The sequence below is a fragment of the Zootoca vivipara genome, chromosome Z1 (assembly GCF_965207765.1).
Source record: "Zootoca vivipara chromosome Z1, rZooViv2.hap1.1, whole genome shotgun sequence".
Taxonomy (NCBI): Eukaryota; Metazoa; Chordata; class Lepidosauria; order Squamata; family Lacertidae; genus Zootoca; species Zootoca vivipara.
Genome location: NC_142583.1, coordinates 39,415,608 through 39,443,486, shown reverse-complemented (window position 1 = coordinate 39,443,486; position 27,879 = coordinate 39,415,608). Strand labels below are relative to the sequence as shown.

At 43.8% G+C, this 27,879-nt stretch overlaps 1 protein-coding gene across 3 annotated transcripts in view; it reads left to right on the top strand.

The window, feature by feature from the left end:
* The first annotated feature begins 17,595 nt into the window (after positions 1–17,595).
* The window catches only part of GAB1 (GRB2 associated binding protein 1), an 89,840-nt gene continuing 79,556 nt past the window's right edge, over positions 17,596–27,879 (top strand). The window contains exon 1 of one of the 3 annotated variants that reach the window (XM_035111610.3): positions 17,596–18,171. In XM_035111610.3, coding sequence (XP_034967501.1) covers positions 18,100–18,171 — 72 coding nt within the window. In that variant the 5' untranslated portion in view covers positions 17,596–18,099. The remainder of the gene's footprint in view (positions 18,172–27,879) is intronic. The other 2 variants (XM_035111612.3, XM_088660290.1) reach the window with 2 other exon arrangements.

Genomic DNA, 27,879 nt, shown 5'->3' with positions numbered 1-27,879 from the left:
TGAGTTCATGTAACTGAAGGATGGCATCTACTTTCTTAGGGAAAGTGATCAGATTCCTGAGGGATTTTGTGTATGTGTGCCATATAATGTAGATACTACTTGTTTATGCTTAGACCTCTTCATATATGTTGTAGATCAGGGGTGAGGAACCTTTTCGGCGTAGTGGGACAGATTTTTATATCAATCCCCCCACCCCATAGGCCATCATCTTTCACAATGATATCAGGTGACTGATAGGTAGGTGGCCCTGTCAAAGTTGGCCTGTGGGCCAAGCAGGATTGAACCCGCTGACTATCAGCTGATGCATGAGAAGTTCAATTTTTTTTTTGTGGGATTTGGGGAAATGTCTCAAACACCCAGACCAAGTAGGATTGAACTACCGATTGCTGATATTATTGCACTGATGCTGAAGAGATGCATTTTATAATGGAGGCTTTATGATTTATACCAACACAGCCTAAGGTTGCAGCCCGAAACAGGCTTATCAGAAGTGCTGTGGGAATTCAGCGAGACTTACTTCCAAATAAGAATGAATTGACTGAAGTTGCATGAGCGAACAATCCCAGCTTTAAATTGGAAATTATGCAACTGGAATATGTGAAGAGGCAATTCACACCCAAGAAATGTGGGGCTGTTTTGCAGTTATTACTTCATGGTTTACCCTAATAAGGCTTTCTAGAGCAACAGAACCTTTACTTTGATTGGGGAGCTGACCATTGTCGGTTCTCTGTTTATCTAGGCCATTCTATAAATCCTGCTGGCTTGGAATTTAAATGCTGGCAGGCAGCAAAGGGAAGGGACAAGTGGCTGAGAACAAGGAATACAGAGGTGACTGTTGTGGAATGGCTCAAAACATTACAGAGTTACAGCTGTTGGCAGCTCCCAAAGGTAAACTGCTATTATTTACTGGGAATATGTAGAAGGGTGGTTTGAAGTCCCCTCTGTCCATGTTTATGTTCTCTTGGCTGAGGAGTGAACTTCAGCGTAGCAGCAGCATGGTAAATAGCCTTATGTGAATTTACACTCTCTAGGCCCTGTTTCCTTTAACTTATTTGGAATGTTCGGTGAAGGAAGAAAGGGGCTGCTTATCAGATTTGTAGATGACACAAAGCTGGGAGAGGCAGGTAAAATCTTTATTAGAAGAAACAAGGTCAGCTCAAGAGCACCAGGCCTAATGAGCACAGCAACTCTTCTTGGTAGGTCTTGCCCCACAAGGCAGCTGTGGAGGCTGAAGGCCCGCACCTTCCCACAGCTGCCTAAATTTCCTCCTTCCTTAGGTTCCCAAGCTACCTAAGACTCTGCCTCTGCTTATGCATCTGTCTCTGCTCCTCCCTCTTCATACCTCTTCTGGGCTTGGGAGAGCAGCAGGGAGGGGATCTTGTCACCACAAGATGGGGAGACACCCTGGCTTCTTCACCAGCCTGAATCATCTCTGCCTCTTGGCCTCCCTCCTCTCCTGCTTCTACCTCTGCTTCTGTTTCTGCTTCCGGACTGCTCTACTACAGACTCTCCCTGCTCACTAAACCCTGTTACCTCTTACCTCCTCCTCCTCCTAAGCGTCTCCTTCTTCTCCCTCTGACCACTCATTGTCATCCCACCACCAATCTCCAGGCTCCGAGCCTTCGTTCCTGGGAGTTCCCCAACTGGTGCCTCCCATCATTCCTCTGTGTCCAGCCAGTCCATGATATCTATGCACATATTAGCATGGGTGAAAAGTGTCTTGTTACAAAGCTTGCGCTTTTCTAAACCTCAGTAACTCCACTGGTCGCAGCAAGAATGTCATGTTCCTAAACCCAGTTTCTCCTTCCTAATAGCTCTCTCCTAACACTGTGTCCTTCAAAAACAACAACAAAGAAAAGTTAATACATTTTCTTCTGGGTTATCTCTCTCCCTCCCATAAGCAACCCACTGCATTTGCTTCTGCTGGAGATGGTTTGAACAAACTGTTCTTACGCTACGTAAGATTATTTCAAGGGGCTACCTCTCATTAAAGGTCTTCTATGTACCATTCTTGCTTCTGTTGTTACATTCAAGGTTTTCTCAGGAAAACTGTCCTTTCTTATCCTTTGTGATACTTATTGGAGACAATCTCCCAACTCTCATCGAGAAGCTGGCTGATATTCAGCTATCCATGTTACACACACGCATGCATGCCAGAGCCAGTTATCCTGTCTACTTGTCTTGTCTTCAATTTGTCTGGAAATAGACAAATTGAATCTTCATGAGTTTTGTTTCCTAAAGTGACCCTGATGCTGTCAGCCTGCCTTCAACCTGTATTCTTTTAGATACAGGTTGCCTGCCACACAGTAGGGAGTGGAAGATACTAAACACTTTTCCTGACTCTGGTTCCCCTAATCTTATTTCCTCAGTGGACCTACATACAGGTGGGGAAGGTTTTATACAGGTTTTCTCTGCCACCGTGGTGGCAGCAGCAGCAACAACAACAGCAACAGCAGCTCTGGGTGATGCATTCCATGGCCAGATCTGCTGGCCCTGTGAATCCTGCTGCCTGGTCTGGTTGCCTCTCCTTGTCTCATGGGTGGGCCAGCCCTGGATTCAAATCACGTTCTGTAACAGCTTTCGAACTTATTTGCAAACTTTGTAACTACCTTGCAAAGGTGAAGCAGGTGGCAAAACGAACTAAGCACCATCTTGCATAATTTACACTAAGTACATGTATTGCACACCTCTATAAATCCTTCAAGAGTGAATCCTCATACAGTGGTACCTCAGTTTATGAACACAATTGGTTCCAGAAGTCTGTTCATAAACTGAAGTGTTCATAAACTGAAGCGAACTTTCCCATTGAAAGTAATGGAAAGTGGATTAATCTTTTCCAGACGGGTCTGCGGAGTACTCAACCTGAAGCGTACTTAACCTGAAGCATGGGTGTAATTGGTTCTGGAAGTCTGTTCATAAACTGAAGCGTTCATAAACTTAAGCGAACTTTCCCATTGAAAGTAATGGAAAGTGAATTAATCCATTCCAGATGGGTCCACGGTGTTCGTAAACCGAAAATTCGTAAACCGAGGTGTTCATAAACCGAGGTTCCACTGTACTACATTTAGACAACATGATCAGAAGCCTTGTTTTCATGGTTCCAATAGCAAATCAGAGTCTCTGGATCCCCACAAAACAAATGACGTAATGTTGATGAAAGAAAAGTGTTGCAGACTTCAAAACAGGCACATTATCTTGATTATTGCCATATTTTCTGACCTTGACCTTTAGGACTGTTAAAACTGTTCTTGTGCAATTTCCATTCATTTCAGTGGTGGCCTGTGCAGGGGAAGTAAGCTGCGTATTGTGCCAGAGGTAGATTTTAAAGGAATCCAAGGTCAGTAAAGCCTCTGTTATGACAGCTTACACATAACACATAGCAATTCTCACTCCATTCCTGCATATGATATTTCAACACTGAACTGAGAAAAATAAGAAACCGCAAATTATAGTGCTGAGTAAAAATGTAGTGAATCTATATTAAGAAGTATACAATATACCAGAGCTTTCCAAACTTTTCATGTTGGTGACACAGTTTGTAGACATGCCTCATTTTGCACCATAGTAATTCAGTTTTACTTGCAGACTGGAGGTTAAACTAACCCTTTTCCAGGCCCGGGAGGGGTGTGGAGAGCGTTTGCACGACACACCTACACACTGCAGCCGACATACTCCGTGTTGTGACACACAGTTTGGAAAGCTCTGCAGCATACAATAGTTAACTGCTAAACGGCTACAACATATCATAAACTTTTTTCCTACTAATATATTTAAAGCAGTCTTTCAAACTTGAGGTAACACACATAAGGAAATCCTGGGGATTTTCCCTTTCATATCCTTCCACTATTACTTCCTCAATTTCTTAACCAGGATTTAAATATATTTTGAGGGGACCCAGGTGGCGCTGTGGGCTAAACCACTGAGCCTAGGGCTTGCTGATCAGAAGGTCGGCGGTTCGAATCCCTGTGATGGGGTGAGCTCCCGTTGCTTGGTCCCAGCTCCTGCCAACCTAGCAGTTCGAAAGCACGTCAAAATGCAAGTAGATAAATAGGAACCGCTACAGCGGGAAGGTAAAGGGCGTTTCCATGTGCTGCTCTGGTTTGCCAGAAGCGGCTTTGTCATGCTGGCCACATGACCTAGAAGCTATACGCCGGCTCCCTCGGCCAATAATGCGAGATGAGCGCGCAACCCCAGAGTCGGTCACGACTGGACCTAATGGTCAGGGGTCCCTTTACCTTTAAATATATTTTATGTTGTTTCATGGCTTGCAGCCTGACGATTGGCACTTAAAAATGATACATAAACTGTCCTTAAAAGACAGAAGTATTCTGTTTTCACTTTGATTCCATTGTCAGTCCTTTTGCTTTTTTTTTTAATCTCATTGGAGGATTCACATTCTTAATGGTCAGTGTAATTTAGAGCTATTTAAAAGACTGGTGTGGTTTTGCTTGTTTAAGTACAAGCAAAACCACCTGCTTCATGGCTCAACATCTTCCCAACCATTTCCCTCCAGGATTTGTTGTTGTTTAGTCGTTTAGTCGTGTCCGACTCTTCGTGACCCCATGGACCAGAGCACGCCAGGAACTCCTGTCTTGCACTGCCTCCCGCAGTTTGGTCAAACTCATGTTCGTAGCTTCGAGAACACTGTCCAACCATCTTGTCCTCTGACGTCCCCTTCTCCTAGTGCCCTCAATCTTTCCCAACATCAGGGTCTTTTCCAAGGATTCTTCTCTTCTCATGAGGATTTAAAAACATTTTTCTTTTATCATAGCCTACTCCCCTGCATTAAGTTCAAATTCATAATTTTCAAAATGAGTCATTTATAAACGTTATCTTTCAATTGTCCTTGTCTGTCTTGTATCAAAGCAAATTGGGGAGGGGGGAGCTGGCTTTTTAGCTGCTATAACTTCTCTCTTCCTCTGAAAGTCAGCCCAGTAGAGGCTTCCACATGGGAATCTGCACAATGATCCAAATTAAACTATCTTGCCAGAAGCACATTGAATTCAGTTCCAGAAGTGAAATAGATTATTCCACTGTTGTCAACTTTATACTATGCAACATGCATGGAGTATACTTCTTTGGAAAGTATTGGACAGGTTAGATAAGCAATTAATCTCCATAGCAGGTCTGAAGGAAAAAGGCCAGGTTCACTAGAGAAAATATAGGAACTGGACACACACACACACACACACACACGTGAAAGAATTATGTGTGCAGCTAGAGCTTAGCTTCTTGTTTTCATTCCAGAAATTCCCGCTGCCAAAGACAAGCCACTGTTCAGTTTAGAAAGCAGCTAACCTCTTAGGCAGTGGGAACTGCTGGGCAAAAGCTGCAGGCAATGCCCCACTTTTTCTCTCCTACCTGTCTTTGGATTTATCCTACATGCTTCAATTCTCAGATGATTTCAGAGGTATCTCAGTGATTTATCCTAGAGAAGATGGATTTGAGAACTACAGTTTGAGTCACTGTGCCATTCAAGCGGTCAGGGATTAGAACAAGGACAGAAAGCAAACATTATTGTTCCAATTATGATAATTGGATATAATTGTTCCAATTAAATTATGATTGGAACAATAATGTTTGCTTTATGTCCTTATTCTAATCCCTGACTGCTTGAATGGCACAGTGACTCAAACTGTATGTATAGCTGTGTGAATCAGGCCAGAACGGGTTCATATAATAAGAATACAATTTATATAGAGAAATGCATCACAAAATGTCCGTTAAGTTGCTTTACTCTTTTTTTTTTAAGGTACAGATAATTAATCCACACACAGAGAGAGACCATGGTTCTTCCCCTGGTATCTCCAGTTATAAGGATAATGCAGCAGCTATTCTAAAAGATGCCTGTCCCCTTAAGAGCTGCTGTCAGTCAGGGCAGACAATATTGAACCAGATGGGAAAATAGTCTAACCGGGTATAAGCAGTTCTTATATTATTTCCTTTGGAGAATGGCTAAAATCAGTGGCAGATTATGTACTTTGTACGCAAAAGGTGCTAGGTTCAATCTTTGACATGTCCATGTATTTGGAATCAGGGAGAGTCTCTACCAGTCAGTTTAGACAATGCTGGACCAGTTGGACAAGTAGTCTGAACTGGTACAATCCTGTTCATATGAAAAAGGGGGATCAAGTGGGAAAGTGATAATGATTGACATGCAGGAAAATCATACAGTACACATGTTTTCTTGGAAGTCCTATTGTGTTCATTGGGCTTATTCCCAGATAAGTGTGAATAGACTGCATAGCTGCCAAGTTTTCCCTTTTCTCGCGAGGAAGCCTATTCAGCATAAGGGAATTTCCCTTAAAAAAAGGGAGAACTTGGCAGCTATGATAGACTGTAGAGGCAGTGTGATTGGGAAGGATGGGAATTAACTCCCAGGGATTCAGAAGGGATTGGGGGACATTTATTTATTTCATAATATTCATAAGTAATAAATCCTCAAATAAGTTTAAAAAAGAATAAAACAACAGAATTATCAGTAAAAAAACACCCACACAGTTAAAACTATTTAAAACATTAAAATAGTAATTAAAACCAACAATAAACTAAAAGCCATATTAAAACACATGTTAATAGTCTACATGTCTGGATACACTTATCTAAACAAAAACATTTTTAGCAGAAGCCAAAGAGAGTGCTGGGAAGGTGCCTGCTGAGTGCAATAGGCAGTTCCAGAGTATGACTGCTGCCACACTAAAATATTGATTCCTTATAAATGTGGAATAAACGGTCAGGTTGGGATATGTGAGCTAAGGCAATGTCGCAAGTAAATTTTGAATCTGATTGACATCAGGGTTAGCTGAGTGCTTGATGGTAAACACTTATACTGTACACATTGGGATTGCATATGACAGGTAGGAAAGCAGAACAGAACTGGTGCATTTTCCTTGCAGAGGCTGGTGCTATGTAAATGCAAGCCACTCTAGATCCCAAATCAAGTGTAATCACAAAGTGATTATTCAATGCTCTTCTGCATGTTCCCCAAGAATATTCCGTAATCTTTTTTTTGTACAGTGCATTTCTTCCCCTTCTGTTTGCCAGGAGGTGATGGGACCAGTGGCCATGATCTTGGTTTTTTTGATGTTGAGCTTCAGACCATATTTTGCGCTCTCCTCTTTCACCCTTATTAAAAGGTTGTTTAATTCCTCCTCACTTTCTGCCATCAAGGTTGTGTCATCAGCATATCTGAGGTTGTTGATATTTCTTCCGGCAATCTTAATACCTAACTTGAATAGGATTTGAGTAGCTGAAATGAACTTGAATATTTCCCTTTTTATATAATCTATTAGTTAAAATTACTTAACTAACATGCATCAGAGGAGAAATTAAATAGCGTAATGGGCAAAGCCCATTTGTATAATTGCAGTTAAAACTCTATTATCCAAATTACTCATCTGTATGAAATGCTAAGTGGCCAATGACAAACATCTGATTTCCAAAACACAGAATGTAAATGAAACAGCAGATTGATTTTTGACTTTTTTACCTTGAGCCACAGATCCTCTTGAGCAGCAATGCTCTGACATTTGAATCAACTCTAAAAGCACTTCACTGGAGAAAAATGTTACACTGGAAAAATCCTTTATATGTCTCGATAGCCCCATCAGGATCCAGGACACCTGGAAACGTTCAGATAGTCCTGTGTATGGCCTAGATGATATCCACTAAAAATTTAACAGACACCCTGCCCATGTTGAAGTCAAAGAGTTCCAAGGGTTCACATTTGGAAACACACGATTTACCCATAAAAGGAAAATAGTAGATACTAATATTACTTTGGATGAGGTCTCAAGTATTAGCTGATGGTGGAAATTGGCAAGTGTTTAACTCATAGCAGTCTTGTGCTTTGCCCCAGTATACAAGTTCTGAACTGTGGTTTGTGGTGTATTTGCAGGTGGTCCTTGAACCTTGGTTTATATTCCAACTGTAAAACTAGAACTTTTGGGTTGGCATTCTTCCTTCTTTCCAGCAGCAACATAGCTACAGACAGTAGATGTAACTAACAACACTTTCAACTTGGTTTTTTTTTTAAAGGTGCACAGTTGCTGCTGAGGCTTCATGTGAATTTGGATTTTAAAAGGTGTTCTCAGAGGACATGTCTCATACAAGCCACAGACTTTATGTGATATTATTTCGTATTTTCTTTAATCGTTTCAAATTCATTGAATGCAACCCCCCTGAAATAAACCAATGCAGTTAAATGGCTGCAACCCTGAACACATTTACAGTATGAGCATCTGCTTGCTTACTTTTGCAGTCAGTTCCACTAGGAGCACCATGATGGATCATACCAAAGGTCCGCGCAGTCCTGCATCCCGCTTCCCACAAGAGTCAAACAGATGCCTTTGGGAAGTTGACAAAACAAGGCACCAAAAGCAGTAGCCTGCCATGTTATTGCACCCCAGCAATTGGTTCTGCCTCTGAACCTAGAACAGGCATCCCCAAACTTCGGCCCTCCAGAGGTTTTGGACTACAATTCCCTTCTTCCCTGACCACTGGTCCTGTTAGCTAGGAATCATGGGAGTTGTAGGCCAAAACATCTGGAGGGCCACAGTTTGGGGATGCCTGACCTAGAACATCCATATCAAGAATGGCAGTCACTGGTAGACTTACTGGGTTGCATCCAACTCTGCTGTTCCGCTTGCGTAACAGACTCCTGCTTGCTGCATGGAATTTCCCACCGCAGCGCCCTGCAAACCCTCACAATGTGATCCCAAGGTTTGGATAACCCTCTGGAGAAGGATTTGGGGTTGTGCAGGGAGAGGAGAGGAAATCCCATTGCATGAGTGGGATGGCGCACATGCAATCCATTCGCCAAGGCCAATGGCCAATCTGGGGCAGCAAAATCCATTCACAATGCAAAGCTCAGACGGCAGAGCATGAGATTCTTAACCTCGGGGTTGTGGGTTCAAGCCCCATGTTGGACAAAAGATTCCTGCATTGCAGGGAGTTAGACTAGATGATCCTTGTTGTCCCTCCCAACTCTACAATTCTATGATTGTGTGGAAAAGTACTTTGTCTCCCCTGAATCTCCGACTAATTCATTTCTTTGAATAGCTTTTAGTTCTAGCTTGATGGCAGAACCTGTTGTACTGCTGCAAACCCATGAGCACATACTTGGGAATAACTCTACTGAACTCACAAGTAGATAGGTGTAGGATCAAGTTGTTAGTTCCATTGATTTCACTAGGATGTAGGCACAGTTAGTTGTTTGTATGCATTATCTCATTGATAATGCTATCACGGGAAGGAATATATGATGGTGCATTGGTCATTCTAGCTCAGTATGGTCTACAAGGATTGGCAGCGGCTTCTGTAGTTTCAATCAGGAGTCTTTCCCAGCTCAAACTGGAGATGCCAAGGATCTGAACCTGGGACCTTTTGCAAGCAAAGCATGTACTCTCCCACTGAGCTTTCCTAGCCTGTCCCTAAAAGTAGCAAGCAGGATTCTGCTCAATTATCCAGGCCATATGTACAGTGGTACCTCGGTTTAAGAACAGCCCTGTTTACCAACTATTCGGTTTACAAACTCTGCAAAACTGGAAGTAGTGTCCCGGTTTGCGAACTTTACCTCGGTCCAAGAATGGAAGCCGAACAGTGGAAGGGCACTGGCTGCAGGAGGCCTCATTAGGGAAAGTGCACCTCAGTTTAAAACAGTTTTGGTTTAAGAATGGACTTCTGGAACGGATTAAGCTCATGAACTATATGCATAGTTTATGAGTATGTATATGCTACTGTGAACCTGGGGTAAGGAACCTTTTCTAGCTCCAGGGCTACATTCCTTTCTGACCAACCTTCCAGGGCCCACATGCCTGAAGCAAGAGCCAGCAGAGCAACAGATGTGACTCTTATCTCTGTAAAGTAGGCTACATTCCAGCCACATATGACAGGGGATTCCACACACACAATACACGCCATCCAGGCAAGCAAGAAGCATTAGTTGAAGGACACATTCCAGCCAGGCAAAAGCACTCAAGGATGACAGACCACCGAGGGGCATGTGGGCATGATCAGGTCAAAGTCCAGGTCAGGAGAGCCACATTTGACTAGCAGATCTAAGGTTCTCCCCACTGCTTTAAATGCATCCATGCAAATATATAATTGTGTATTATTAGCATTTAAGGTGAAGTAAAAACTAAGGCCAACTAGACAGCAAATACCCTTCATTGCTCCCATTAAAAAGTCACAAAATACTAATTTCAGAGGCCCAAAGCACTGTTTTTGCTTTTCTTTTATAATTAGCAACATTGAAATTCAAGAGCATTTGGTAACATTGAAATGTTGCGAACTTGGGTGACTCACCTGCACATAGACTATTGAAACAATTCCCAACAATAGTCTAGCACACCAGGGGGACTATTTCCCCTCAAGAGAGGGAATTGCTATTAATAGCAGCTGTTACAAGTTGAAATTATTTTCTACGTGGTCATAAAGAGTCTTATGGCCTGGTTCATGTTAAAGAATATTGACGACAGCTACCCAAATAAGTTCTTGTTTGGAAATTCATGCTGGTGCATTGCTTATTTAATGCAATGCTGCCATCCGTACTGGAAAAACCTTTCAGACACAGCAGCTCTAAAGGAAAACTCGTATTTTATAATTGTGACTAATTGATTAATTATGATTTAAAACTGTATGCAGGAAAAGACCTGCATAGTGCACATCAAATGTGTATATGGCTTAATTTCATAAGATCTATTAAATTGTGTATCATAGGGACTAAGTGGTCCTGTATTGTGGGCATGTGGAAGCTGGGGCCTTCTAGCTGCTCCAAAACTATAACTCACATCATCCCTGTCCACTGGTCATATTGGCTGAGGTTGATGGAAGGTGGAGGCCACAATATCTAGGTGGACCGCAGTCTGATTACTCCTTTATAATATAGACTTACAGCAAGTTTGGGTAGATGCTACAGTATCTGAAGTAGGATGGCATGAGCTATTTGATGTAGTAATATATTTAACCCTCCCCTAACACACACTTTCAAACTATGTTTTAAGGTTCCTTCAAGGCTTTTCATGTGTCCTCAATGAGAGAATAATAATGGCAGACAAGCTTTTCTGAAGTACGATTGCAGGGGAGTGCTGGATGTGTAAACACATTTCGTCCCGCCCCGCCCCCCAATATACTTATTGATTTTATAGAACTGAAAAAGAAAAAACACATAACACACAAAAATACAAAAGAAAACCACATAACGCACAAAAATACAAAAAGAAAAAAACATCCATATTTATCATTCATGTATCCTAACATTGTTGACTTCCTCATGTCCCTCCTTGCTGCGTTTCATTGTGTCACATTTGTGTGAAGCTGTAATGAAGAGTGCAGCTGAATGGGACACAGCTGAGAAAGTACCATTCACATTGGGCCTGCCCATAACAAGCAAGTCTAGCGTAAGAGACTAGGATGATGCCCACCGTTTCCAGGAACTCTTATTGTTGTAAAACTTTTGTGGGTGAGCTGAGAGTTTGTTTGTGCCCGGGGTGAGAACCCATAGGCTGAGAGAGGAGGTGTGCCAGAATGAAAATGATTTGATACTGATTTATATATTTTACTAGCTGACCCGGCCATGTGTTGCTGTGGGTCTTTCCTGTGATTCCCCCCCCCCACCCTGTCCCGATACATGACGTATCTTGCCCCTTCTCCCTCCACCCCGGCTCATCCCTGTGTTTTGGTAGGATATCCTTTCATCTGTTGTCCCTGGGGAGTCTTGGCCGCTACCCCCGGTATCTTCCTACATTGGCCCCCACCCTTGGCGAAGGAAATGTCAGTTTCTGGGTTGCATTTCCCAGTACTGTATTTACTTTTGTCTGAGTCCTCTGTTGTCCCGTCCCCCCTGTATCTTCATACATTGTCCCCTGCGTACGGATCGTGAACATTTCTGTATATTTAGATTAAGGATGGGGGGTGATGATGTGTCCTGGGACGCAGAGAACTACTTAAAAAATCCCGAGGGGGGGGTCAAATAGCGAAGGCGTATAGCCCCGTAGCAAGAGATAGGCCCAGACAGAAGGAGGGGGGTCATATGGGCCACTTGGCGCGGGTCTCCGAATCTAAAGGGGGTCTTGGTCTGCATATTGACAATGAGTAAAATGAAAATAGTAACAAAAGGGTTAAAAGCAGGGCCACATTATCTTATCTACGGTTTTAGATTCCTTTTTGGATTGGTGTAGTTGTAGTTTTGGTGAAGGTAGTTTATCCTGGGGTTGTCCTGGGTAGAAATGGATGTTGGAGTGATGTGCAAGTAAAAGGTGGGAGGTGGGTATGAGATCCGAAAAGAATTGTAAATATTAGGAAGTTAAGAAGTCATGTTGTTGGGGGTAGAGATGTGGCATCCTACCTTTAGAGTCATTTTTGGATTGGTGGAGTTGTAGTTTTGGTGAAGGTAGTTTATGCTGGGGTTGTCCTGCATATTTGCTAGGTAGAAATGGATGTTGGATTGATCTGCAAGTAAAAGGTGGGAAATGGGTATATGATCCGAAAAGAATTGTAAATATTAGGAAGTTAAGAAGTCATGTTGTTGGGGGTAGAGATGTGGCATCCTACCTTTAGAGTCTTTTTTGGATTGGTTGAGTTGTAGTTTTGGTGAAGGTAGTTTATCCTGGGGTTGTCCTGGATATTTGCCAGGTAGAAATGGATGTTGGATTGATCTGCAAGTAAAGGGTGTGAGGTTGCTATAAGATAGTAAAGGAATTGTAAATATTCAGAAGTTAAGAAGTTATGTTGCTGGGGGTAGAGATGTGGTATCCTACCTTTAGAGTTGGTTTTGAGTTGGTGGAGTTGCAGTTTTGGTGAAGGTAGTTTATACTGGGGTTGTCCTGGAATTGTGGAAGGTGTGAGTGGATGCTGGAGTTGTCTGTAATTAAGTTTAATTTTCTTTTTTTATTGTAGAAGTCGAAGGATGGTGTTGGAGAGGTTTATAGGACTTTGTTTATGAGGGGATTTTGAGAGGGGAAGTATTTGACGAAGGTAAGAGGGAATGGATCGGAGGATGGTGGGGTAGGAGGTCATTAAGGTTGCGGAAAGCTTTTGAGGGGTATTGGGGTGGGTGTGATTATGAGAGGGAAAGGATCGTAGGATGTTGTTGGAGAGGTTTGGAGGATGTAATTGAGTAGGGGATGAAGAGGGAGAAAAGCGTTCATAAGAGTATGTTGGGGGGGGGGTTGAGAGGGAAATGTAGAGAGGACGGTGAGAGGGACCGATCGGAGGATGGTGGTTTGGTGTTTCTGAAGATGGTGGAAAGACTCTGAGTGTCCGGGGGGGGGTGTTATTGTGAGAGGGGATGGATCGGAGGACTGTGTTGGAGACGTTAGGAGGAACTTGTAATGGAGTGGATAAATAAGAAGGAAATTGTTTTTGAGGGGTTTGGAGGGTGTTTGTGAGAGGATAAAGGATCGCAGGACGGTGGTTATTAGGGTCGGAAGATGGAGGAAAAGTTTGGAGGCCGTGGGGGGGGGAGTGTGAGAGGGGAAAGATCGGTAGAAGGATAAGAGGCAGCAGATCGGAGTACGATGTTCGAGATGTTAGGATAATTAGGAAGGAAATTGTTTATGAGGGCCTGTGGGGGTGCGTGATTTTGAGAGGGGAAAGGATCGCAGGACGGTGAGTGGGAAGATATCGGAGGACGCTGGTTATTAGGACCGGAAAATGGTGGATAAGTTCGGAGGCCGTGGGGGGGGGAGTGTGAGAGGGGAAAGATCGGTAGAAGGATAAGAGTGAACGGATCAGAGTACGATGTTCGAGATGTAAGGATAATTACGAAGGAAAGTGTTTTTGAGGGCCTGTGGGGGTGCGTGATTTTGAGAGGCCGAAGGACTGCAGGACGGTGAGTGGTTGTTAAGAGGGCTGCATGATGGCGGATAGGGTCGGAAGGTTGTGTGGGGGGGTTGAGTGTGATAGGGGAAAGATCGGAGGAAGAATAAGAGGGAATGGATAGGTGAGAGGATGAGGGAGTGTGAAAGGGAAAGGTATACTCCTATTAGATTTTTGGACGTTGGTAGGATGTTAAGATGGCGGCATTGTGCGTCTCCGTTGAGGTCTTTGTGGGTGTGGCTTAGATTTCACAGGAAGGGAGGGGGTGTACTGTGGGAGGAATTCCACTTGAGGGCGCTGTTCATAGCTGCCAAGTTATCCCTTTTTTAAAGGGATTTTCCCTTATGCTGAATAGGCTTCCTCGCGAGAAAAGGGAAAACTTGGCAGCTATGGCGCTGTTTGAGTTGGTGGAAAAGCGGGTCAAATCCTGTTGTAATGGTCGGTGGCTCTCACTTGCCTGTCCCAGCCAATCTCCTGGCTTGAGCAGCTTGTGGGAAACACACAACTCGGCACTTCTCTTGTGAGCCGTAGTCAAAACAATTTCCCAGTAGTTCGCTACCACCACCCTTTCTCACTTGCACCTGGCCAGAGAGCCCAAAAGGGATAGCTCTCCGCCTTGTTACAAGGTTGCAAGCCTCTGACTACTCTTAATAAAGCAGGCAGAAATTCAACTGGTTTGGTTTCTTTACTCAAACCCAGGCACACTCACTTGTGCAGCCCAACACTCAGTATGCGACCAAATGGTCAAAGGACCGGACTAGTTGCCCCACCCTGAACAATACTCAAGGTCCAAACCAAAGTATACCTTTTCAAGGCTTTATTAAAAAGTGTAAAACATACAACTTAAAAATAGCAGTGCACATTTCTTGTGAGGTTACAGAGATCGCAAATAATAAACATAAGCATACAAATTGCTCTAACTAAAGGATACATACGGTTACGCAGATATATCTTGTTGCAAAGCTTTCAGAAGGCGCAGCCCGCAGGCCCCCCTTCTCTTCTCACAGCTTCATACTCGCAGAAGCTCTGGCAAAATTGCAAGTGGCAAAATGCGAAGTTCTAATGCTAGAACTCCCAAGTTATGGGGAAAGGGTCAGGTGGGGTTCCGTTTTCACACCAATGGAAATGAGGCTCCAATTAGCAGTTTACCAATGATTTCAGGTGTAACCCATTTGTCTTCACCTGTCTTACTTCACACTCTGATCTAATACTAGCAGATAGTAAGACAGTTCTCTCATTCCCTCCCGACTCATCAGGGTCAAGCCGACCCCAGGTGGACAGGATAGAGTGATTAAACCCCCTCCCATCCTTACCATAAGGAAATAGGCAATTACCACATTCCTTTGCAGGCAGCTAATTGGAGCTAGCAGAGAGGGACTTGGCAAGTTTTGTTAAAGGCCCAGCCTGCTCTTGCTGTCTCTCCCAGCATCCATTGCTCTTGACCAAGGATTCAGAGTTGTTCATACTATAACTCCCATGCCATATCCATGACACCTGTCAAGGTGTTTGATTTGAGGTTTATCATGGCCCCTACAACCCTCTGGGAGTGGCCAGGATCGCTGTGTCAAAATTTCAGGACGATCGGTCAAGCGGTTACGGAGAACATAGCGGCCGTAAATTTCAAGATTTTTACATTTTTATATATATAGATATGTAAATCTGTAATTTTGTAATATTTTGCTTAAGTTGTCTGTTGTTGCTTCAGTTTTGTATTAAGCGGTATGATTGATTAGAAATTAAATAATCATTTGCAGAAAAATTGAGCTTGGAGGAAGCACATCCTCAGGATACGACCCCAACCCTCTTTTCAGCAGTAAAGGAGCAGCAGGAGATTGGTGTGTGTCTTGTGAGATCAGTCCACCCCCAATAAAAAAGGAAGCAAGTTGCACACTGTCTGCTACTTTTCAGCCACCTCAGCTCCCAGTTTCAGCTTGCTAAGGGCTAGAGAACCCTTTGCCCCCATTTCTGACTCACCCACCTATTTTGCATCACTCCTACTCTCCTATCCTGCCTTCCCTCCATATACTCACAAAGTCATAGCAATTTGCAAACACAGGGAGTGGTGCTTATAATGCCTTGGTTAAATTATTAAAACTGTATTTTTGCCAACTTTGATCTTCCTTACGTGTATCTAGCTTGATGTATGCAGAAAGCTTTGTGGACTAGATGAAAATGGCTTAGGTTGATGGGAAATGCAATTGATATTCCCATTGCTTGGTTTAAGTTGGGTATCACAATATTCATATGGCAGGGAGGGAAAACATGTGGTCATCCAGTTGTTGTTGCGCTTCAGCTCCTTTCAGGTCCAGTCAGCTTGGCCAGGGATGATGGGGAGTTTTTGTTTAGTCGTTTAGTCGTGTCTGACTCTTCGTGACCCCATGGACCAGAGCACGCCAGGCACTCCTGTCTTCCACTGCCTCCCGCAGTTTGGTCAAACTCATGTTTGTAGCTTCGAGAACACTGTCCAACCATCTCGTCCTCTGTCGTCCCCTTCTCCTAGTGCCCTCCATCTTTCCCAACATCAGGGTCTTTTCCAGGGAGTCTTCTCTTCTCATGAGGTGGCCGTGAAGCCTCAAGCTTCAGGACCTGTCCTTCCAGTGAGCACTCAGGGCTGATCTCCTTCACAATGGATATGTTTGATCTTCTTTCAGTCTATGGGACTCTCAAGAGTCTCCTCCAGCACCATAATTCAAAAGCATCAAATCTTCGGCGATCAGCCTTCTTTATGGTCCAGCTCTCACTTCCATAAAACGAGAGTTTTGGTCCAGCAATAATCTGAGGGGCACCAGGTTCCCCTTAATTTATTCTAATTTCTTACTCAGCCCAGCATCTCCTCTGAAAATGTGTAGAATGGAGGAATATATAAAAAAGGAGGCTGGGTAATGAAAACCATCTGTTGCATAAGCATTTTACTCCAAAGAGTTTCACCTGACCTACTTTCAAAATATAATTTCTGCAATTATATTTTTCAGCTTTACACCCATGGCATGAAAAGTAGGCTGAGCACCCCCACCGTCTATACAAGGCGCTTCATTTCCTTGAACTGCCACAATCCCGCCTCCCCTTATCCAAAAGTCGTCCTCTTGAGCTCCCGAGAAACTTTCCAGAGCAATCCTGGCAAGAATCTAGCATTCTCCAGAAGTTTCTCCCCGCTTCACAGGCCTGCTTCGGCAACTACCCTTCTGTGCAATCGACTAATTTTGCGCACTACTGATCCCAGGATCCCTTCCGTAGGGTTGAGTCCCCTCCCTCCCTTATTCGTTAGCGAAAGGAGAGGGAGAAACCTCTGGCCGACTTTCAGAGAGTGGGGAAAACACTCGCTTCCTCTGCTTTGGACGGAAAGCACGCAGAAGACCTATAGAGGCCAACGTTGGGGGAAGAAGAAGGGAGAAAGGTTTTTTTTGGGGGGGAGAGCGTCACAGCAGAGCGGACTCCAAAGGCAGGGCACTCGGGCTGCAATCCTAACCCCCGTTACCTCGGAGTAAGCCCCGCTGAATTCAACAGGCTTACTTCCAGGTAGCCATATGTTAGGATCGAGCTGTTACAAACTGGACCTCCCGCTTGCTGAACAGGGGCAGGGGAGCCCCTCTGGGGCAGCGCCCCCCTCGCCCGCGGTGGACACACGGAACTGCGTCCCCGCCTCCCCCGGTTTTTAACAGTTCCGACGTTCTGAGCGCAGAATTCCGCCGCCCTCAGGATTCCAGAGGGGCGTCCCCTGAACTGGCTCAGCGTTGCAGCTGCATCGAGGCCCGTCGAGGCAGCACTTAAAGCGGGGACGGGACTAACCGGCCGGGTTCCTCCTCCCCGCTGTACCAGGAAGGGACAAAGCGCGGGCTGTAGCAGCGTCCAGGCTTGCCCAGTAGCTGCCAGCCGAAGCAGTTGAAAGTTACGGTGGCCGCTCTGTGTCTTTTCCCTACCCCTCGGCTGGGAGGAGGAGAAGGAGCGCCTCCGTCCCTCCGGCCCGACGTCGGCTCTCTGCCTGTATGAGCCTTTGGATACACACAAATACACAACCTCTCTCGGCCCGTCCCTCCCTCTCTCCCTCTCCTGCTCTTTCCCGGCCGTCTCCTCCTCCCTCCCTCCTCCTCTTTCCCCTCCTCTTTCCCTTCCCCCAGAGTTGCCGGAGGAGGCCGGAGCAAGCAAGCAGGCAGGCAGGCAGGCGCGGTGCTCCTGTTGTGTGCGCGCCTCTCTCTCTTTCTCTGGGCTGCCTCCTCTCGGCCCAGGCGCGCCGCAGCTGCCCAAGGAAGAGTCTCCCTTCCCTCCGCCCGGTGCGCAGCAGCCATGAGCGGCGGCGAAGTGGTCTGCTCGGGCTGGCTCCGAAAGTCGCCGCCGGAGAAGAAGTTGAAACGCTACGTAAGTGCCTTTTTTTTTTTTTTTGCCGCGGCTTGCGGCTTGCGCTGGCAGGGGCGTCCCTCGGCTTGCAGCCGCCGCCGCCACCGCCGCCGCTCTCCGTTCCTCCTTCCTTCCTGTGTGTGTGTTTTCGCCCTCAGTCCTTTCTTCAGCTCTCCCTTTCCTCCTCCTCCTGCGCCTCAGCCTCTCTCGGTCCCGGGAGCGTCCCACCCAACCTGAGCTGCGCTGAAGGCTTCCCTTGCGAGCGGGGCTGCTCGGCTTGCCCACGAAGGTGCTCGGGGCAGCCGCGGAGCCCGTCAGCCTCCCAAGTACTTTTCAAAACTGCCAAGTGCGCAGTTCTGGTTTCTCAGCGTTTTGCGAAAGGCCCTGAGCAGACACAACTTTTACCACCTTCTTCTTTATCATTGCCCTTTGCCGGGGATGGCGGTGGGGGAGCGGGCGAAGTTGAGTCCAGAGGACGCAAAGTTTTGTTTTGTTTTTTCCTGGAACGGTTGTCTTAAAAAGAAAAAAGGGGGTGGTGGAAGACGGGTGATCCTTTTGGAATCGGGTGATAATTTTGTTCTTCGAACTTCCATTGGTTATCCTTGTATATGATGTCTGTCGAATCCGATTTGCAGCATAAAATACAAATCTAAGGCACTGGGTCCCCCCCCCCATTGAAAGGACACCCGTGTAATAAATAACATGCAGGCTGTGAACAGATTGTCGCATGTGCATAATCATGCATTTATGTGTGTTGTTGGATCTACATGTGAACCTATAGCCATATGGGTTCCTAGTGTAGTGTGCATATAACACAACTTATCTAAGCTTGTGTGTTTATGTATGATTTGAATGTGCAGCAGACATTGCCACTCAAAGGACACCAATGGAGAAGCCAGAGTATCAGAGTAACAGAGTGATTTTGGGGTGGAGGTGGTACCATAGATGCTTAGAAACCAAGTGATTTTTTAAAAACCCAGATTCTTCTCTCATTCTCCTTCCCAGATGTATTAGTCCATTTGAAATGCTCACAGATCTAGTATATCTGAGCTGTGCAGTCATGTATACATAAAATCTGCCCATGACAGATTCTTACATATATCATTGATGATTTTGCAGCCGTCTCCTAATATGTGGTGCCTCTATAGATTATGTATTTTAGTTGCAGTGAGATGTAACTAATTGGCAGAACTGTGCTATCCCTAGTGCCATTCAGATTCTGATAGGAAGACCAAATACTCCTGGAAGCGTTTGGTTTTAATACCAAACCTTTACCTCCTCAAGTTTTACATTTAATCCTTTCACTCCTAGGGGTGCTAATGAGACTGCCCATTCTCTCTCATACCTTCAGGCATAAAATTTCTCAAACTACACCATTGGATTCTGGTCTCTAAACAAAACAGAAACAAAACACTAAGTACTCTAGTTAGTACAACAAAAAGAGAGACTGTCCTTAGAAAACAAAACCAACCATTTTCACCTTATAAGAGTTGTCTAGCCCTAAGGCCCCATCTGCACTAGACATTTAAAGCGCTATGAAACCACTGTTAACAGTCATGGTTTCCCCCCAAAGAATTATGGGCGCTCTAGTTTGTTAAGGGTGCTGAGAGTTGTTAGCAGCCCCCTATCTCCCCACAGACCTGCAATTCCCCTAGAGAGAGAGATTTTGATTGTTACACCATTCTAGCTCTCTGAGGGGAATAAAGGTAAACGTAAAGGGACCCCTGACCATTAGGTCCAGTCGTGACCGACTCTTGGGTTGCGGCGCTCATCTTGCGTTATTGGCCGAGGGAGCCGGCGTACAGTCTCTAGGTCATGTGGCCAGCATGACAAAGCCGCTTCTGGCGAACCAGAGCAGCGCACGGAAACACCGTTTACCTTCCTGCTGTAGCGGTACCTATTTATCTACTTGTACTTTGACATGTTTTCGAACTGCTAGGTTGGCAGGAGCTGGGACTGAGCAATGGGATTCGAACCGCCGACCTTCTGATCGGCAAGCCCTAGGCTCTGTGGTTTAACCCACAGTGCCACCCGCATCCCAGTGTCTCCTAAACTCGCAGCATCCTAGGAAACTGCAGTTCCCAGGATTCTTTTGGGGAAGCCACTACTGTTTAAAGTGGTAGGTGGGCTCTAAATGCTTAGCGGAGTTTGGCTTGTTGAAGTAGTTAATTCATCATTTTCTGTTACAGAGGAAATGTCTCACTAATGGAGGCATTCAAGTAGTTTATATGAGTAGACATCCTAACATTAGAAATACATAAATATCATTATTAACCTTTAACTCTTTCTTTGCATGTTGTCACCTCTGGTTAAACAGAATGTTGTCTTGCAGTGGTGGTTATCACATACCCGGTAGTTATTTATCCTTGGAAGGGAGAGCCCCGTAGTCTTGCTTCAAGCTCTGTTAAACACCTTGATCCTTTAAGCAAATCTGAGATTGAAGTGGTAAAGGGATAAGTGGTTTGAGCAAGTTCCATTTTACAAAACAGTACCTGAGTAGAATCTTGGGATGAGATGAAATTGGGCTTCTGCATAGAGAACGCTTTGGCCATGACCTGAACTATTGACATGTGGAAAAGCCCACATGAGCTTGTCTCTGTGGAATAGCAGTTCAAAATAATAAATCTTTGGAGGAACAGTATATGAAGCAACTAGGCTGGTGAATCACTTCTCTATGGTTGACATTTAAGCATGCAGGCAAAAAAATGAGGGAATACAACCATAGTGTCAGACTTGTTGTTAGGTGAAGCGTTGGGTTAGGTTCAAAAGTTACCTTCCTCTAATGGAGAAGGCCTCTTCATTTGGAGGAAGGAAGGAAGAAAGTCTTTGGATCAAATTTATAGGGCAATAGCTCACTAAGTCATGCTTGGAGCAGACCCATTGAGGTCAAAGGGCATGACTGATTTGTCCATTAATATTAATAGGTCTACTCTGAGTTCAACTCAGTAGGATATCATCCATTTAGTCTTGCTGCTGCAGTATATTAAATACTTTTCCTATTTTCCTTTCAATTGCAAGCCTCTTCTTAGGGTGTTTCAACAGAAAGATGTTATAAAAATACACAAATCAATCATTCAAATATTATACTATAAGCTAGGATGGGTGAATAAGTCTATTTCCAGTCTGCATCTCTTTTGCTTTGTGTTCACCCCATGTTAATCTGCTTAGTTTGAATAGAAATATGTATTTCTATTCAACAGTTTGAATAGAAATATGTATTTAAACACACATTTCTGAGTATATATTTTTTGTCTAAAATGAATTTTGAAATGTAAGATATCTTTTAAAAATGGTTAAGGCTCGAATCCTATACTTTGAGAGTAAGCCCCATTTGAACTTAATTGGATTGTGCTGTCAATATCGGTTATCTTGTTTTTTGAACTAAGAACTGCATTGGAACATTCAGGAATTGTGAAAGCTAGTGGATAACTATGTTCCAATTTCCGTATTAGTTTGGAAGATGCAGATCAACCCAGTCTATTTTGGAATGTCCAAAGACTGAATTCCTCAAGTGCCTCTTTACTAGAACTAGTAAAGGTTTTACCCCTCAGTTCTGAAGTCTTCTTTCCATCTCCTCATTAGTGATTTGTCATCCATATTCTAAGTGTTCTCCATCTCTGGCCTCTGGGAAGTAGATTGTGAAGTATCATATCAAGAAGAAAGAGCCTACCACTTTATGATATGGGGGTGGTAAGGAAGTTAATAAAACCTGTGTCTATAGGCAGAGAAGTATTCCATTTGGGTGTGGTGAATGGGTGTATGGATTGTTTTTGTTAGAAGAGATCCAGTTGTTGTTTCTTCTGAGGCGGGCTCCTAGGAGCAATTAGTACAATAAATTGGGGTAATCATTAACTCCTTTATTTATAGTCTTGTCACACGTGCTTTGGTTCAATGTGTATTACTTTTCTCCTCTGTCAACCCCACTGAGGCATTTGTACTGAGAGATAAACTGGATGATCATACTTAACTTAATAAGTGGGACTCATATGTGGAATTTCCATCCATTTTTCTGGCAGATATTTGTTAATTGGCTTCATATTGGGGAGAGGGCTGAAGCAACTATGTTCAGGCAAAAGCAGGAGAGGCCAGGCTGATAAATAAGAATTTCTCATGCAGTATTCCTAGTGCCTACTGCAGGCATATTTGTGCTTCAGGGTTGCTTCTAGAAATGCTGTATGGCAGACTTTCACTTCACATTTCCTTTCCTGACTGGTGTGAAACTTTATTGCCTCACATGTTTTGTGATCCAGTAAAATCCCCTACTTGGCGTTCACGACTGCAAGCAAGCTTTTATCTTCCCTTCAAACCCGCCCTTTAACTGGTTGTATGGACTCCTGTTTTGCTTAGCTTACAAGTTCTGATGCATTGTTTTTCTCCTGTGACTTAGCTTAAGGTCTAAAGTTGGAGGGCTTTGCGAGCTGGATTTGGGATAAGTATTATTGTGGTTGTGTTTAGCCTAAGACTGTTGCTCTGCCCAATCAACATTAAAGGAAACTGTTGCTTGAAAATTTCAGAAAGCAAGTTGCCACACCTTTTCTTGAGTAAGTTTGATCAGGCTAAATGTCACTGGGTTCTCCCAGGGTTTCATTTTTCCACAGTGCTCTTGGGGATCTAAATGGTGTGGTGCCACTTAGAATAAATTTACTGGAATGACTGAAGTGATTCAAAACAGATTCAAAAGATGTGTTGCTGTACCATCTCTCATGTAAACTTACTCAAGTGGATGAGCAGTAGTATATCTTTTGAAAAACTGGAGCAGCAGAAAGCTCTTTCCTCCTGTATCCTCCTCCTCCTTTCATGCCCCATTCTATCAGAAAAAGATCTTAGATATGTGCGATCTGGGTTTTCCTTTTATGATGCCAGGTTTTCTTGTTTTGCATTTGCAGATCTGTCAAATTTGCAACTACTATGAATTACGGAGTACCAAAAATATTGGGGAGGGAGGACAACATTAAAAACTAAAGGGACTCCCAAGCACGCAGTCAACATTGTACAGAAACTCCACTAGACTTTCCTGAGATAGTTACTTTATCCCAGCAAAAGAGAATCTGGTGGGTCAGGCCAAGGGCCCATCTAGTTCAGCATCCTTATTCTCACAGTGGTCAACCAGCATCTTGCTTCTGACACTGGACAACTGGATGATTCTGCGAAGCCCACAAATAGGATGTGAAGTGATGTCTTTCCTCCAGCAACTTTTACCAGAGGCTTGCTGTCTCTTTAACATGGAGAGGTTCCTTTTAAGGATAATAGCTATTGGCAGTTTTAGCTGCCATGTATTTGTCTAAAGCCATTTGTTTTAAAGCCATGTAAGCCAGCTGCCATCAACACATATTTTGACAGCAGATGCCATCAGTTCAATTATGTGTTGCGCATTGCCTATGTCGATTCTACTTCTAATTGATTTATTGAGAAGGCGTATGGAGATCAGAAGGGGCAGAGGCAGAAGCGAAGTGCAGCTGGCAGAGGGTGTCAAGATCAGAATCAGTATTGAGCCAGGTTGGGAGCAGGTGTGCAAGCTAGTCTTCCCCAATTTGGTAACCTCCAAGTACTACAACTTCCATCATCCGTCACCACTGGCCAGTTTGAGGCTGGGACTGATGGGAGTTGGAGCCCAACACCACCAGAAGAGCCACAGATTCCCCATGCTTGTGCCAGCCTGGCTGCTGGCAATGTTGTTCAATCCCTTCCCTTGCAAAAATGGTTACTCAAATAGGATTTCCCTTTGCAGGAAGCATACTGATTCTCCTTCAGTGAGACTTGTTCTTCCACATGTTCAGTAATTCTAACTTTAATAGAAATATTCACTAGTTTATGAGGAACACATTTGGGGCAATGGGCTTGTAATTTTGTACAGCTGTCCCCTGTTAAATTGGCGCTACATTGCCTACCTACCAAGCATCTGGTAATAGGTCTAATCTCAGTGTTGTTACATATTTCTGTGTTTTTTTACCGTGTAGTTTTATACATACCTACTCAGAAGTAAGTTTAATTAAATTCAGTGGGACTTACTCCCAGGCTAGTGAAGATGGGATTGCAGCTGTAGCTTGTTAGTTCCTGTTGCCTCTTACTACCGTACTTCAGCTGCCCTCTTGGGGGTTGGGAAAGCGGTTCAGCCACAAGTATCTGTCCAACATCTTCCACACAGAATACTGGTTTAAAGAATTCATTCTGCCTCTGCATTCTTCCCAAGTTTCTTCAGTACCCCTTTCACAGCTAACCGCTTGGATGGCATCTTAAATACGACTGCAATTCATAGACAGCCACCTCCATAGTTAGCTGGTTTCCTGCTTCAGATATATTTAAAGAAAAGTTTTTTGGCCATTTTGATGTTTGTAGCAAGGAGCTCCTGCTGTTTTTGTTTTTGCTTGCCAGCATAGATTTCCTTTTGCCAGAATTGCTGCTTCTTTAAATTTTCCTCAGCTGGGCAAGGCTGTAACATTTTGGAGGAAACTTTCTTGCTCTTTCTGTCTTCCTTGACTCTGCTTGCTAACTGGTGACTTGTTTCATACTTTTCTTATCTGCCCTATCTAGGCTTCTGTTCTGGTTTTTAAATAACCTCAAAGCATCTTGGGGAGATTTGACCCATTTAACAGACTTGCTTCCAACTTCTTTCTAGCTAATACTTCAATTATTTTGAAATTAAATATGACTGCACTGGGACTTTCTAGGCAACTTTCCATTTACATATATGTTGAATTGGATAGCATTGTGGTCACTGCTCCCCAGTGGTTCAGTAACTCTTACATCTTTCACCAGATTATGGGCTTTGTTCAGAATTAAGTCCAAGTTTGAGCCAGCTTCTCGGCTAATGGTTATAAGGGACAATCATTTGTTGTTTCTAGAAATTTCACCTCCTTGTTGCAACCTGATGTGTATGTATCCGGTCATTGTAAATATAGATAACGTCTCACATTAGAATAGTTTCTTCCTTTGGCTGTGCCCTTGATTTTTCTCCATTTCAAGATCACCTTCAATGTTTTGGTCATAAGAGTGATGGCTTAGCATCAATACTTGGCTCTGGGAGAGGAGATTGCAACTGTTTTGTTCATCTCACTAGTTGTTCTGCTGCTGTGCTGAGCTAAGCCATGGTTTGGCTTAGCATTCTGTCTGAACCTAGGGTTGTCACTTAGCTCTCTCTGGACTAACCATGACCTGTAACCAAAAATTATCCTATGAGTTACAGCTTTGTGGCTTGCCAGAGGAGCTAAACCATGAGCCCAGGTTCATATAAGACACCGAGCCATTCTGCAGCAGCAGAATGACCAGGGAGGAGGAAAGTAGCTGAAATCTCTTTTGTGGGGGAGCTTGTACAATCATACTAAGCCATGGTTTGACTTAGCATGGTTTGCAAAACAGGCCACTATGTCCCCACTACTTGTTGGGTCTAGTATTTCTACTCACAGTGATTCTGTGAAGTTTGTTCCTCTTAATTTTTTGAGCTTTTTGGAGTTGCTGTCATTGTTATCCATGTACTTAGATCTGGTCATACCCAGAGATTGTTTAAAAATTGTGCTGCAACCTTTTAGACATTGAACACCAATAGTCTGAAGTTCGTGTCTTGTTCTGGTCTGGCTTATGCCATCATGTGCCCCAACAAAAATTTAAATCCTTCCTCCTGGTGCCACTGCTACTTGTCCATTGATTCCTTGTTGGCCTTGCGTGCAGAACAGGTAACATTTCTGAAAATTTCACCTGGATTTCAACATCCTATTCAGCAACCTAAATTTGCCTTCTCTGATTGTATATCCAGATGTTTAAACGATAGTGCTAATATGTACCACTTGAAATACAGACAAACAAAAAGATATGAATTTGGGACCCGAGTTTCAACAAAAAAGGCACCAGGTGATGATTTATGGGGTTGTCATTCCAAAAATGCTGCACCACAAACACTGAAAAGGACCTCTTATCCTATGTAGGAAAAGGCTCCTGTGATTTTCTTAATGCCTATGCAGGTTTCATATGGAAGTAGGCCATCCTTTCAGTTCTTATGGCAATAATTATGGGCTGGCATGACCTTAGCCTTGGATATGCAGGTCGTTGGCTTTGGCTCTTCATAGCCATTGGTTGTTTGTTGTTTATCTGTCCTTTTATACACCTCCATGTGTGTAAATAGGTGTACATTTTGAGTTTTTGTTATGATTATTTTTGGGGTAGGGAGGGAAAGAAAGTTTGCACGCATTCATGGTGGTGATCTGATTTCTACCCGTTTCTAAACGTAATTTTTGATGCCAGGTTTTTGCAACTTGTTCCCTAACACTTGATATTTGAGAGGCACACTTTCCCCCGCCCTTACTTCTGGCTGCATGCAGTTCATTGGAAAGAAGCTTTGCCCTTGGGATAGAAATGTTTAGATTGTAAATTACGGGGTGGGGGTGGGGGGGAGACTAGAGACAAGAAAATGTTTTTCTTTTTATAGCACCCTACCGTTTCTCCTGTGTAAATATTTTAATAGGCTACAGTAGATCTGACATTTTAAGATGCATGAAACTGTTTCTTGTTTGCTGAGAGGGCAGATTCCTTGACATGGGAATAGCAATGCTGTTGTGTGCTAGCAGCTTTTCAGCCCTTTTTGCGGAACTGTCTAGTCATGTTTGGGCAATGGATCTTGCAGGAAATGTTCCATCTCTATGCTGTTTATTCCAAGGTGGACTAGGTGATGTCTCTATTCGTGAACAGATGTTGCAGGCTTCCCTGTCAGTTGTTGCTCATGCAGAAACAGGGTCTGGTTCTCACACCCATATAGGTATACTGCTTGATCCATCTATATTTGATTGGCAGCTGAGTGTGTCAACTAACCCTGCTGAAAGGCGTGTGGTTGGAGGTGAAATTCAAGTTCAGTCTGTTGTGTTGGATCTGTACTGGCCATTCACACATGCAAGGCATCACTTCATGCTGCAGTCAAGAGTGTTGACCTTGTTTACGGGAAGCAAGGTGGGTGGAGGGTGGAGGAAAAAGTGATTTTGAACTAAGGAACAGTTATTAAATAATTTGTGAAAGCTGAGATTGTTGTGCAGATAGTAATAATTAAAAGCAATCTTGGAACAGGGAGAGAAAGAACCATTCACATCACTCATTACCTGTGAAGTGATAAGGAGTGGGTTCAGTTGGAGCTAACTTGTTGTTGTTTTTTGCTCTGGCCTTGCTCTTCCAAAGTAAGTTTGTTGATCTGGTCTTTATTGGGGCATTTGTTGCCTTTTATATATTCATAGTTGAGCAGATAGCATTTATGTTCTAACCTGCTTTGTATTTTCTCTGTACTTAATATGATGGTGTTTTGTATGGTTTTATTTTGGATCTCATTTCTGGTTTGTAGACCATAAATCGATGGTGACGATGATTCAGTGTGTATAGTCATATTTTTTTTCAAAAAAAATATTTTTTCCTTAAAAAATAAGTATATATGGTATATATTGTTTCATGCCACCCCAATCCTCACAAGATGTGTGAGATTCCAGGGATTTCAGGCACTTACCCAGGGTTATGTTTCCATTGGGAAGATCAAGGCACAGTGGAGGCTAGTGTCTCCGTGAAATATGGTTTATGAACACGTATTTGCCTCTGGAAGTCTGCAATTGAGCGGGTGCAGAACATTATACCCCCAAGAGAGTCTCTCATTGCTCCTCTCATAGCTTCAGCAAGCTTGAGTCCAAAGCAGTCATGGTTCCCGGTCTTTGAGTTGCAGCTTCTTCAGGCATCAACCAATATAGTTTTGGCCTGGCCAGCAGC